Source organism: Paralichthys olivaceus, chromosome 4, assembly GCF_024713975.1.
Source record: "Paralichthys olivaceus isolate ysfri-2021 chromosome 4, ASM2471397v2, whole genome shotgun sequence".
In the NCBI taxonomy this organism is placed as follows: Eukaryota; Metazoa; Chordata; class Actinopteri; order Pleuronectiformes; family Paralichthyidae; genus Paralichthys; species Paralichthys olivaceus.
In genome coordinates this window covers 26,698,027-26,712,820 of record NC_091096.1, presented here as the reverse complement: position 1 = coordinate 26,712,820, position 14,794 = coordinate 26,698,027, and the positions used below count along the sequence as shown (strand labels likewise).

The following is a 14,794-nucleotide window of genomic DNA, read 5'->3' as shown; positions in this document are numbered from 1 at the left end:
TTGGGCTAGCCCTCTCAACAAAAGAATGTATCCATGTGGGATTGGTGTAGGTATTCCATACATTCAATCCAGCTCAGGTATAAAGTTATGATTCTGCAGCTGCACCACAGATGGTAAACACAACCATCAGAGTGTTGATATGGCCTCATTGTAATGGCAGGATTGTGAGTGATGACTATCAAGTACTGCCTAAACTTTGTTCTAATATTGCACCATTTTATCAAGATTTACATTAGGGTCTTTACATATTGGAACTTGCAACGGTACTTTCTTCACCTGTTAAAGGAAGTGGTTTTCAGTAGTCACAACTGAATCAGTTATGCTATTAACATAATCAGTTCAAGTATTAATACAACTGATTACTTGAGTGGTTGGACAAGATATGGAACAGCACTACTTGAGAGGGCAGCTGAACTACAGACAATTTTCCTAATAAACCATTTCAAACCAAATGTGATGCAGTAGTTTGACTTATGACACACACTGAAGAATTAGTATCTTCATCAATTTAACGACAGTGCTTATAAAAGTACAGCGTGTAAGATTTAGGAGAAGATAATCTATTCACTAGTGTGTTTCATCAAAATTGTAGTAATTGTTGTTTTCTATACACTAGAAAGGGCCCTTTATATTTAAATACTTTATATTTACATTGAGGGGGTCCTCTCTACGGAGGCCGCCATGTTTTTTACATTAGTCCAGACTGGACAAACTAAACACCTTTTGAGTTTTTATGACAACTGAAGGCTTCTGCAGGTTCTCTGTCTATGTTTGGAAGGAGAGGGTGAGGTGAGGGGTGTTCAGCTGCCACATACAATTTCACCACTAGATATCACTAAATTCGTCTCACTGTACATTTAAATGAAATTATTAGAAGGTGATACAAAACAGCTCTCAGTTGGCACTGGACAAAAGAGCTGCCAATTTAGTCATGCATTCCAATAACAACAGTAAAAACAATCATCAGGTATGATTTACATGTTTGTTATGAGTCTTCTGTGGTAGATTGAAAGTCCCAAAAAATGTTTATAGTCTGTGTCACCAGCTGATTGAAGTACCAGGACTACACTGGACTACATTAGTGTGTTTTTCCTTTCTATAACAATGTGACATTTTGGATGCACTGAAATGTGGCTTTTTCTAATCTTTGGCCATATGGTGCCTAGGAGTAGAGCAGGGTGTAGGGGGAAGGGTGGGATGAGACATGTAGGTCAGCCTGAAACACGGAACAAAGAGTGGGCAACTAATCCCTGTTGTCAAACTCTAAGGTAGAGAAACATGTCCGAGCGTTTACACCTTGATGGTACAGCAGCAGCAGATCTTTTTGCAGTCCTCCGCAGTAGTTTTGTCATGTACACAGTGTCAGAGAGCAATGTCAAGTCCTGCACCGGTTCGAGATTGTAAACACTAATTGTTTACAGTGCACATACACCCCATGAGGAGATGGCATGTGGGTTGCCACACAAACAATGCTTAGACCATTTACTGTGGTGAGACTAATGTAGGTTTAATCTAGGCCACATTGAGCCCTGTGGTTTCAGATAAACCAAATGTTAATTTAAGGTAAATTGTAAGAGTCCCTGTGCCTCACTGCTCTGCTTAGTAAATTTTGTCATCACTGTTGTAGACCACAAAAACATGTCATGTGTCTCCTTTGTGGCCCCATAAGAAAAACCTTACTAGCTCACTCTTCTGAAGCTCTTGATGTCGGTTGTCACATATTAGACCTAGACTGAAATACATTTTTAAAATAAATGCCTCAGGTCACTTGACAATGACAACAGACAATACACTTTCTACATCTATGATGTTTACATCAAGGTCCTACCACATCAGGTTTGTCCTGTATGAATATAAGGTGTCTTCTGATTATTTGCTCAGGCAGCAGACTTAAAATGCACCATCAGATGAGTACGTGTGTCAGATCATATGATGCACATTATGGTGTTGACATTGGGGAGAGAACCATCACAAATTCTGAATGTCCCTGAAGAGAACGCATGTTCTGAGGTGTTGTACTGAAAACTCTATGATATAGCTCCCACAAAAAAGAGACAGGTCATCAACCAATATCACTTACCTTTTAAGTATTTAACAACAGCAGTGTTTGAAAGGAATGATAATGTCAGTGATAAGCCGAAACTCATGGAGATGAGTGGAGTTGTGCATTTTCAGTGTAACAATACAGACTGAAGCTCTTTAATTCTGTTCCAAGTGTTGAGCCAGAGCTTATGTAGAGAGGGGGTGGGGCTCCATTTAGAAGGCTTTAGGTTGTAACTTGAAATGATATGTTAATAATCTTGTTGTTTAATGATGTGTCATCAGTTGACGAACTGACTCTATTTCTGTGTATCTCTGTCTGTGCAAATGTTAGAATTTAAAGCTTTTATAAAATCTCAAATTTCATAAATTTCAAGTAATTTCAAAGTGTCAGGTACCATGACGTAGAGTACAGTAAATTCTAGAGACTCTCATGATGCTCTTACATGTTCCTCTTGCAGGAGAAAAGAAAGATTCAACTAGTGGCCTGCAAGCAACAGGGGGCAACACTTTATATTGTATAATATTAATAATGATAATTCTCATAATAATACATTTTATATATATCTTACAGTCAACACTTTCTCCCACCGGTGCCACTGCCAACGTTATTTATCACAAGTAACCAGTGAATATATCAAAATAAATAATACAAATAATGTTTTTTATACCAAAAACATAATCTTGTTTCCTCATTTTTATTAACACTTGATCATTGGTTGCTTTTATTTAAAAAATGTGGAAAAAACTGACTGCATTTTTTTCAAGAAGTCATCTTCTAGTAGGACATTGATTTCATGGTTACATCTTTGTATTGAGTCATGTACATTCAGATGTCAATTAATTTACATGAATTAATCAGAATCAGAATCGTCTCTTTGTTGTTAGGTGCATAGCGGTCAATAAAATAATAATAATAAATTAAATATACATTATATACTCGTAATGTACACAAATGTTAACATGTTAAACCAAAAAGAAACCAGAGAAAAGTACATTCTGGCAATCATTGTCCAGCAAAATACCAGTTTCAATTTTCAAATGTAACAACTTAATTGCTTATTTGCTCAATGCAATTGCAACATTGTTGCAACAAAAAGTGGAACACATTTCCCAAAAGGTAAGGCAACACCAAGAAATCCACATTACCACAGTGGTGCAGGATTGTTTCCCCCAATCCTTATGTCAGTTTTTCAACATCTCCAGTGACTGGTGGTTTTACCGCTGAGTGTATTATAGACACACAACAACGTATGTGAACAATTTACATACTGGACTTCTATCCCATTCAGAGAGAGATCATGCCTGACCTCTGCCTTGTGTTTGAAGTAATCATATTTAATTTTTATTGAATAATTTGTCTAATGTTATCAGCTATCACAGAAAAATATCAGTTTGGTAATTATGATAATTTGATTATATGTAGGAGATAATATATGAATGTATTTGTCTATGATTGTCACTGACAATAGCCCTAATAGTAACTTGATGTAATTAGTGTTTGTTAGTTTTTCATGTGTGCAGCTTATTTACAGTAATTGTATCCACACTGTTTGAGTGTAAGTGAATGTGTCCTCCTGGCTTTTTTGCAGCATTATTTTGCTCAATTTTCTCAACACACCCACATCATGATTGTTAAAACAGCTGCAACAAACAGTACATATAGGTCCAACAAAAGAAACACTGGATCTCACTAGCATCCTAAATAGATGACCTAATTAGGGTTATATTATTTGACTTGAATAACATCTTCCTGAACCACACAGGCTGAGGATTAATAAGCACAATGAATAGCCTTTAAAAATGGTGCATCTCATCCATCTCTTAGACTTGCTCCTTTTAATCATAAATTGCTGAGAATTGGGGCACAGCGCACACGCACTGCGGAAGTGGTATCTACTGAGTTTATGTCAAATTTTGCAGACCAAATAAACCAAATCAAATAAAACACTGAAATACCAATATTCAGCACTGCAAGCCCAACCCCAAAGGTTCCTGTATTTTCATGAAGCATGCTACGACCCGAGCACAGATTTCCCTGGGACTAAATTTAAACCCTGGTCCCTGTGGTGGAAAAGCACAGTGTTCCTGCAAAGGTTCAGTTCATGGGGAAAGTTCCTGTGGTTGAAATGTGGCTAATTATGGGATCGTGGCGCATTATTTGTCACCTGATACCATATTTTGAAAGCTTCATCCTTTTGAGATTGTAGCACACCCTCACCTCCACTGCTTCCTTGCCAACCTCCATCTATCATTGCAGTTTATGGCTGAGCTGAGACAAGAACAGGACAGGCCCTGTTTGCCTTCAGCTGGAGTGTACAGGAATAGTAGACAGATGGTACCACAAAGCCCAGCAGTTTATTTGAAGCCTAAGCTCTGCATAGTCATTTAAGTGTGGTCTCATGGTAGCCTGTGTTTTTGTCTATATCTGCCACAGATGTGGCTTTGCTCCACTCTCTGTCTGTAGTTAAGCATGTAGAACAAGGGTCAACCCAAATTCCTCACTTTATATATGAGCGCTTTATTATGAATGAGGCCCCTGAAGGCCTCTGCTGCTTTAGCACGTTTCAGAATCAGAATCAGCTTTATTTGCAATGTATGAGTACTAGGAATTTGACTCTGGTGTAGTTGCGCTCAGTGTACATACACAAATAGGCATGCAATTAACAGTAGACTACCAGAAACGAGCAAAACACGAGTGACCACTATGTGCAATATAGACCATCAACAACAAAACAGACATTTAGGAAGCATAAATTATCTGTAAATTAAAGAAATTAATCATACACTTGTAGATAGATTTTTATCATCCAAACATTCATTGCTTTCATTATTTCAGCAGGAGAGCAGCCTCTTACGAGTGCTTAGATTTAGCATTAAAAAAAATGTTTTTAACAGTTTCTTGAAAAGTGGTGTCATTGCTCAGCCTTCCTCAAATGAAGGCAAAGTTAACACCCATCTAGTATAATGAATATGTTTTCTGTCTAGAGTGTAGAATTTAAGGTGTCCACAGAGTGTCTCCATCACTTGATACTAAGCAGTGCATTCACATACTCCTAAAGAGATCCAATTTCCTGAGTTGTTAATTTGCTTTGAAGTCGTAATCTGGAAAAACATGGACACTGTGAAAAAAGGGTGTTGTAAGGTTTAGAGCACTTAACACCTTGATACCTCTTAACAATAGCCTATTTGCATCATACAGAAGAACAATGAAAAAGGACCGGTGTGAACAGATATATCATGAAGTGCTTGAAAGAGACAGACATAGAGTGTACAAGTGACAAAAGTGTAGCATTTGCTTTTACTATCACGATCAGCCAGCACAATTAAAGGATCCGCCATTACGACCACGATCTCTGATTTGCGATGTGGCCACAGCTGTGATAAAGAGGGAGAAGAGGAAAGAATGTGTGTCCATGTGTCCCCCGAAATTCTAGACCTATAGCAGCATAGAGCAGATCCAAGACAAGCCTGACCAGCTCTAACTATAATCTTTATCATAAAGGATAAAGGTTTTAAGCCTACTCTTAAACATAGAGAGGGTGTCTGCCTCCTGAACTGAAACTGGGAGATGATTCCACAGGAGAGGAGCCTGATAGTTGAAGGCTCTGGCTCCTACTCTACTTTTAGAGACTTTAGGGACCAGAAGTAAGTCTGAATTCTGGGAGCGCAGTGCTCTAGTAGGGTGATATGATACTATGAGGTCTTTAAGGTATGATGGTGCCATATTATCGTTATTATATTATATTATATTATTATTATTATAGCTCTTGTCAGGACACGTGCTGCAGCATTTTGGACTGCAGAGTCTTTAACAACTTACTGCTGGAGCCTGATAATAGGGAATTACAATAATCAAGTCTGGATGTGACAAAGGCATTTCTGCATCTTTTTTAAACAGGACATGTCTGATTTTTGAGACATTATGTAAGTGAAAGAAGGCAGTCCTAGAAATTAGTTTTAAGTGAGAATCAAAGGACAAATATTGATTATCTCAAGTGTACTTAGACTACATGATATTGAGTGATAAGGTTTGTATGATATTTGTATGTCACTGTGCTCTATATATCTTTTAAAGATTTTTTTATGTGATGCAGTGTTCAGTCTGTGTGAAGGTAATGCATCTCAGCTTTATTTTGAGTGGATTATATCAGACAGTACAAATGGAGATACAGGCTTAACACATATTGCTACAGTCAAACAAAATTATCATGTATAATATTTAGTGGAAAAACCTATTGTAGTAAATTACTGTCTGAAGTTGACCAACAGCCAGATATAAATATTCCACCTCCTCACCATGATAGGTTTTGGCCGTATGTTTAGAATCATTGTCCTGTGAGGTTTGATGCATTTGACCAAATCCGAGCACAGAATGCTTTTGTAGATCTCTGCATTCATCTTGCTGCTTCCATCAGCAGTGAAACAGCTTGTGTCCACCTGTTTTTTTTTAGAACTACCTTTGACATCTTGCGGACAGATTTTCTTTAGCCTTTTTTGGTCTTGTGAAGGTTGAACCATTTACATATATATCATTGTCAGATACAAAGTGTATCCTAAATACACCCTCTACGGTGCCAGGTGTACTGAACTTTGTTTAATAGATGCAATAACAATTTGGGGTGTGTTTGTATGAAAAAGCACTGTATATAGCAGAGCTGTATGAATGTGTGTGTTTTTTCTTCACCTCTTATAGTTTCTATCCACACCAGAACTCTCGGATTGCTTCTGCAATAACTGTTCATTTATTTATTTTCTTTTGCACATATTATTATACTCATATTCATTTTTACTGCACAGCTTATATTCATATTTATTACTTAAGTTATTTATTTAGTTAGTTATTTATCTGTCTGTCTGTCTGTCTGTCTGTCTGTCTGTCTATTGAATTAGTTAGATGATTGAGAGATGAGAACGAGACAAGCTGCAGGAAGGGACATATCGAACTGGAAAAACATTGTTCTATGTGCAGCCAACAGTGTAATTATACTATCGTGTGGTCTTCCCTGGTATAACCTAGTAGAAGTAGTACGGATGAATGGAAATGTGTATATTAATCTTTTTTTTTTTTTATTATTTACTGTTTTATCTGCTGCCATAATGTGACTTATTGTTGTGTTCTCTTTAGGTAATGAGCTGGTGCTGCAGACACCACAGCACAAAAGTCCAGCCAGTCATCCACTATCTTCCACCCTAGGTCTTTTGGAAATCTCAGAGTAAAGTTTGCACAGTTTCTCTGCAGCCAGCCTCTTTCAGAGATGGATGTTGGGCCATCAGCCCACACTGGATACTGTGCCTATACTAACCTTTGGAATCATCAGTGTAGCTGTTGGTGAGAAACCCAACAAAAGGCCCAGGATGCCAGGATGCCCATCACTCAGGACAACGCCCTCAGCATCCTCCCGTTGCTGGAGGACTGGCAGGGGGAACAAAGCACAAGATCCCAGCAGGATTGCAACCTGAATCAGGACAGTTCTGGCATCAAGGTACTTCATACATGTCCAATGTGAAGTGGCCTATCATTTTGTCATCGAGTTGTATGGAATATATTTAGTTTGTGACAGCTTGTTTTGTCACTTGGTTTGTTGAGCGTTAGAGGGCGCTTTGTGATGATCCAAAAGTTACACGTTAAACACATGGAACTGTTGCTTAAACTTAAAACATCTCATGCGTTCCATAGACTCCCTACATGAGCGTAAAGAAATAAACTAGTGACCAGAATGTTCTTAAGCAAACAATCAGCAGTAGTACATGAACGTTAAGTTGTTTTCATGTAGTGTTATCCAGTTTCATTCACTGCTCACTCCTCTTCTTCCTCCTCCAGCCTGCGGATCAGGACTCCAACCAGAATGGGGAAGGGGATAGTGTGTGCAGTAGCAGCAGTGTTAACAGTGTTAATGTGGAGGACATGTCCCTGTGTCTGGCTGCCATTCAGAAGTTGGTGGAGTACATTAAGTTCAACTTCATGGAGGGTGACACAGCTCTGTCAACCAGCCCCTCCCTCTGCAGAGAGGGGTTAGATGTTGAGGTTCATGCCGTTTTCCTCAGTAAAGACAAGGGGGATACTGCTGAGTTTGGCCTCAGCTTTGGGAACATCCCCATTTTTGGGGACCCTGATGGAAGAAAGAAGGGAGGGCCAAGAAGGAGGCGGGACCAGGGTCCGATCATTGATGTGGGCTGCATCTGGGTGACAGAGGTGAAGAAGAGGAGCCCAGCAGCCCGCTGTGGGAGGATCAAACTTAGAGATGAACTGCTGTCACTGAATGGGCAGCTGATGGTGGGAGTAGACGTCAGTGGAGCCAGGTAAGATGACTTCAATGAAAACTGAAGCCACCACAGTAGAAATACAGTAGCACAATATCTACTGCATGACAAAACTCTGTTGTGTCATCGTTTATATCACTATATTGTTCCCTCTAGCAATAGACAGCTGTCAGGTAGTGGCTGAAAAATGAATTTAAGTGGGACTTGAGGCAAAAATGAAAAAACACTCTAAAACCTTTGATATACAGTGTATGTATAATTTTTAAATACATTTGTAATGCCACAAGAATAAAATTCACTTGATATAGTTTTAGGAATTAAGTTGTAATCAAAACTACCTTTGATTAATGTTTGAGTTTTATGTTTTTATAGCACCTTTCATACAAGAAATGGATCTCAAAGTTCTTTACGTACAATACAGATAAAATATCAAATAACAAAAACATGCTAAAATGTAAGTCATATTAGATAATAGATTTTAAGGACCATCAGTCCTTGAGTGACAGAAAGGCTCTTTTGAAATAAAATGTATTATTATTATTATTATTATTATAAGAAAATGGACAAAAAGAAATAAAAGTAAATAAAAAAATGTATTAAAAAAAATGTATAAAAACAGAAAAGAAAGAAAGTGTAAAAATGATAAAAGAGTGTGGGCAAGTGAAAGATTTAGTTAAAGGCTGAAGTAAAGAGAAATGTTCAAGTTTTCTTTTAAAGATGTTTACTGAACTAGCTTCTCTGATATCTAGCAGGAATCAGTTCCACAACTTTGGAGTGCAATTTTTTAAAGCTGCATCTCCGATTTCCTTTCAGCTGTGTTTGGGAACCTCTAATAGACTTGCTGCAGATGATCTCTGTGTTCTAGAGGGGACATAGTTAACTAAAGAGGCAGCTATGAAACTCGGAGGCCTTATGTTTTTGGGTTGTCCGTCCATACCTCCGCTCTTACCACCGTACTTTTGTGCATCCCAGTCTTGTGAACACAAAGTGTAATGACAACAGTATTGTTTCAATGCTTTTTTCAGTTACCTGGCTGACCAGTGCTGGAATGGAGGCTGTGTCTACCTGATCATGCTGCGGAGAGTCAAACGAAAGGCCCCCCTCCCTCCCTGTGATGTGAATGGCATGGTCAGTCCTCCTGTCTGCAGTGACAGGTGTGAAGACCAGCAGCTATCCAGAGCTGCCCCTCAGCTCTCTGACGCACCAGCAAACTGCAAACGCACAAGAAAGTTTGGTGTCATATCACGATCATCCTTTAACCGAGACAACAGGGACAGTACTGGCTCAGAGCTCCAGAGCTGCTACAATGGTTTCAGTTCTTCTGTTCCCGCTGATGCAGAAGTCAGTTCTCCAGGTGAGGATGCAGGTTACATCCTCTCCACACATACACCCACAGAAGAAAGCCCAGACACCCTTCTTCATGTGAGAAGACTTCCTCAGCATCTGCATAGTGGAAGCACCGCCACCCTGCCAGCGAGGTGTCACAGTCAGCCGTCGAAATGCAAAAAGGATTCGTTCAGCAGTGAATCTTCAAGCCAGGTGAGATTCGCATACAGTGCTCTAATTTAATGGACAATTGCGGGGACAAGTGAGGGGTCTGTGATGGTCTCTCACTTCCATATTTGTTCCAAAGAACCAGGGTTTATTTCTAAATTTACACAAATTATTTAAAAATGTAATTTCTCCATTACATTTTGATGAAGTTTAACAGTAAAATCATTTCAGTAATGTACAGTATTCACAACATTGATAAGAGTTTGCAACATAATGAAAAGTGTATCAATGTTTAAAGTATTTGCAATGCTCTTAGAGTTTACTGTCAAACTCCTCTTACAAATCAGCTCCACTACAGTATTGCTGAAGGACACGTGCTCTAATTAAAACAAAAATAAACAGTGTTCGCTGAATGAGATTAGTTCCATCTCCTCTCTGAGACAAGCTGGACAATGGAGAGCCTTGTGATTTCCTAATGTCAAAGTTCAATCTGATTAAACAAGGAGGAGGGGGTTGGTCAGTTGGCCACTAGAGGTGCCACATAGGAAGTGAATTTCAGTCTGATTGTCCCATATTACTGATCAAGCAGAGCTTGGGACACTGTCTGTACCATTTCCATATAGAGGCACATACTTATTCATTATCACACTGAAATTGTCCTTACATAAGGGTTCATGTGCATCATAGCTCCCAACAATAACCACTATTGCACAAAACTCAGTCTGTCTCCTGCAGCCTTGCACTGAAGAATAGTAGGCTGTGAGTTGTTCTTTATGTAAAATTGATTTTTTCTGAAATTGTGTCCTGGAGCTGAAACAATTTACTGTTAGAATCTGAATTTTGTCTTTTCTCGGACACCACAACCACGGACCCGAACAGAGGGATTAACACTTCGGGACAGGACAACAGCAGGTTACACCTTCATCACACAAGCTTAGACAGAGGAGCTTAAACCCCTCTCTTGAGGACTGAGGGATCAGCCTGTCAGAATAATGTTACAACTTTGTCAAACAAGATTGTAGACTGCAGTGGGTATTGAACCCAAAACAACGTTACATCATTCCATTTCATGTGGGACAATACTCTTTTGTGTGGCCTGAAAATGGTTTTCAACATATTTAATTGAGTGTGTACATTTTGCAAAACAGTCTGTGTTAAGAGTTATACTTAAAAAAAAAAGAAAATCATAGAACAGCTGTACAAACCACGAAACCAGGGAATGTTGTGAGATTGCTGGTGCTACAGTAGAATGAAGCAATGACTTGGCTTGGATTGGTATTTTTTATTATCCTCCCCTGCAGTCACCAGCTGTTCACACTGACCATTGTCAACTGAAGTTGAAAACAAAACAATTGCTTTTATAATCAATTAAAGGCATTCTGATTGAGTTATCAGATATAGTTATATATCTAATGTGATATATGTGCGAAGAACAGTTTAGAACCACAGCGCTACACTCACATGGCACAATTGTGTGTTCTAGCATTCATCAACTGCCATCAAATTCCAAATAGGAATACAACCATATGGTACAAAATTAACTAAATGAAAAGTGAAAACATGTAGTAAGAATGTGAATTTTAGAGCATATCCAATCGCACCTGGCAGAACAAAGTGGAGCATGTAACCAATGGTCTCTTGCTCAACAAATTGAGGTCAAGTAGATTGTTGAGCAAGACCACGATCTAGAAATTGAAACTTTGTCTCTTTTTAGCTCAACATCTGGCTGCAGCATGCACTGATTTAGTTGGACCATTGAGAAGGCCAGTGTCTCACCATCTGAATCTGACAGAGAGATGTATTTGTTCAGGATGAGAAAGTCAGTGACGTTGGTGTCGTACAACATCTTTGCAGGACCGAAGTAGAATTATTTTTTGTTGTATTTTTTTTAGAATTATCTTAAAAACATTGATTATATTCAAAATACAGAGGTCGAGACCTCGCTGACCTGGTGGTGGTGGTTACAGTCATCGAAGGAAGACAAGATGAACAGCGATCGAGAGAAGGCATTTTTGGCTAGCATGAACGTAGCTGAGTACTGAGAACTGGTTAACAGTATACAGTCTCCCCTCATTCAAACAAACAAATCAGATGGAGGCCCCAAAGCAAGTTTTCTCTGCATATCTCCACTACACATGCTGCAACAACAAGAACCCATAGATACCTTCAGATGAATACATCCATGGTTTAGAAGAAGAAACCTGACTCTTTTTTGATTTATTATTGAATGTCATTCAAAACTGCTTAGTGGAGTCACTGCTAACAGTGTCCACCAGACAAGAACCTGGGACAGCTGTTTGAACACATTTGTGGACCGTGGTCATCTACAGGGCTACATGAAAGAGTTATTAGTTTTGGTTATACTTTGTCAAGCTTGCAGGAGACTGCAACACAGTCAGTGTAGTGGATAAGTAACACATTAATGGATCCAAAACGACTTGTTCCAGTAGAGACGACAGATCTGTGTACAGATGTCTGAGAGGATAAAAAGGATCCTAGCCCTGCAACAACTGGTGTGATGGAAGAGAGAGTGATGGGACAGTGATTTAACATGTGGGTTAGAGGATTGAGAATGACAGCTGGTGCATCATCCCAACACATCCCCAAGCCTAATTGTTCATCATTACAGGCTTTCTTTCGTTAAAATGGTGACTCACTGACTCGCGGACACACCAGCACACACACAATATTATTACTGTTATTATTATATTATAATTTTTTTTTTTATTATTATTATCATCATCAGTATTCTCCTGATTATGATCTTTTCTCAATGTGGATCACATAATTATGTTTATATCGAGCATAAACAACCTGGTTATCTACAGGACACAATACAATAGTGGCAGACTGTGTGTGCAGTCTAAGGATCAAACTGTTTTGGTTATTCTGTTAGTTCTCATGTCACATTTTCATGAAATTAATTTGGTAGAATTGATGTTTTCAACTTCATGTTGTATAATGTATTGTTTGATGTGTGTTTATTTGTACTCTTTTACAGCCCAGAGAGGGCAGCAACATCTGGAAGATGCATATGGTGAAAGGTCAGGAGGGCCTGGGCATACAGATAACAGGGGGGCGGGGCTCCAAGCGCTCTCCTCATGGCATCATTATAGCTCATATAGAGGAGGGGGGTGCCATTCACAGGTATTGTGACTTTTCTTTAGTACTGTGTGTGTGTGTGTGTGTGTGTGTGTGTGTGTGTGTGTGTGTGTGTGTCTTTCTGCATTCCCCAGTGAGTTTTACAGTATATGAGCTCCCTCCAGTAAAATAATTACCTGTTTTTATCGATTACTTAAAGTTAATGTCTAAATGTTTGAATAAGTGCTATGATCAAAATTCAAAAGTTATTTTTTCAAACTTTTCTTAGCACAAATACTGTCTTAGGGAAATACTCTGTTCTGTACCCATACACTTAAAGGTCCAGTGTGTAAGATTCAGGTGAAAGGGAACTATTGGCAGATATTTAATGTAAAATAATTCTCATGATGTTTTCTCTAGTTTATTCATCTAAATTGTATGAATTGTAGTTTTCTTTAAACCAGAAATGTCCCTTTATATTCAAATACTTTATATTTACATTGAGCAGACCCTCTCCATGGAGGCCACTGTTTTTTTTACATTAGACTGGATCCAGACTGGACAAACTAAACACCTTTTGAGTTTTTATGACAATTAAAGGCTACCACAGTTTCTTTTTCATGTTTGGAAGGAGAGGGTGAGGTGTGGGGTGTTTAGCTGCAACATAATACATGTAATTTAAACACTAGATATCACAAAATTCTAGAATTGTAGAATTTTGTGATATCTAGTGTTGAAATTGCATGTGGCAGCTGAACACCCCTCATCTCACCCTCCCCTTCCAAACATGAACCTGTGGTGAACTTCAGTTGTCATGAAAACTCAAAAGGTTTTAGTTTGTCTAGTTTGGATGACAGTAAAAAACATGGTGGCCTTCACAGAGAGGACCCCCCTCCATGTACATATAAAGTATTTTAATATGAATCGTGTGTGTGTGTTTGTACAGTGCAGCATATGTTAGTCTGTTTAAATGTGTGTCTGTTTTAGGGACGGGCGTCTTCATGCTGGTGATGAGCTGCTGATGATAAATGGTGAGTCTCTGTTAGGTCTCACTCATCAGGAGGCTGTTGCTATTCTCCGCTCTACTACTGGTCTGGTCCAACTGGTGGTGGCCAACAGGGTAAGCACACACACACACACACACACACACACACACACACACACACACACACACACACACACACACACATACAGCTGCAACAGGACCAACAACAATGGACAAAACACAAGTGAGAAACTAGAATAGTCATTAGACAATTAGAGGAAAAAGGAAGCAGAGTGACCTCCTGCCGATTTTTTCCTGTTTTATGAAAACCATTATGTGGGTTGATGGAATGGAAGAGCTTTCAGGTAAAGGACAGTTTCTCCTAAGGTGATAATATCTCTTACAAGATATACAAATGTTCTTTCCTTGTCCTGTTGGAAATTGCCAATATTCAACTATAAATGTATATTTTTACCATTCACATATACTACACATCACGTTCTACTCCTTTGATTTAAATAATACACTTACTTATAATCTCTCTCTGCTTTACTTCTGTCCCTGCAGGAGGAGTCAGAAGTGGGTTTTGAGCGCTTCCCTTCTACCAGTCTGCCAGACCTGGTCAGCACCTGCAGTTCCTCGTCCTCCCTGTCTCACACTGCTGTCCCTCGTTCACCGCAGACTTCCAACAGCAGCACGAGTCTGCACAACCCCTTCCTGGTATAGACAGATGTGATCTAGTACATGTTTCTGTATCTGTGGGTGAATGTGGTCAAAGGTTGTGATGACAGCAGGACAGGTCTTCCTCTCCTCTCACTATTTCAACTCTTCATGAGCCAGATGGGATGCATAATCCCTCAAGTGTGTTCTGGGCCTGCCCTACTTAATCCAGATGGAGGCGTAATCCAGATGCATTTTTATCACAGGACT

At 39.1% G+C, this 14,794-nt stretch overlaps 1 protein-coding gene across 3 annotated transcripts in view; it reads left to right on the top strand.

Moving 5' to 3' along the window:
• The window catches only part of pdzd2 (PDZ domain containing 2), a 40,710-nt gene that overhangs the window by 5,529 nt on the left and 20,387 nt on the right, over window positions 1-14,794 (top strand). For all 3 annotated transcript variants that reach the window (XM_069522836.1, XM_069522837.1, XM_069522838.1), the window contains 6 exons: window positions 7,169-7,526; window positions 7,865-8,343; window positions 9,330-9,843; window positions 12,800-12,945; window positions 13,867-13,999; window positions 14,432-14,584. In XM_069522836.1, the coding sequence (XP_069378937.1) occupies window positions 7,407-7,526; window positions 7,865-8,343; window positions 9,330-9,843; window positions 12,800-12,945; window positions 13,867-13,999; window positions 14,432-14,584 (1,545 nt within the window). In that variant the 5' untranslated portion in view covers window positions 7,169-7,406. The remainder of the gene's footprint in view (window positions 1-7,168; window positions 7,527-7,864; window positions 8,344-9,329; window positions 9,844-12,799; window positions 12,946-13,866; window positions 14,000-14,431; window positions 14,585-14,794) is intronic.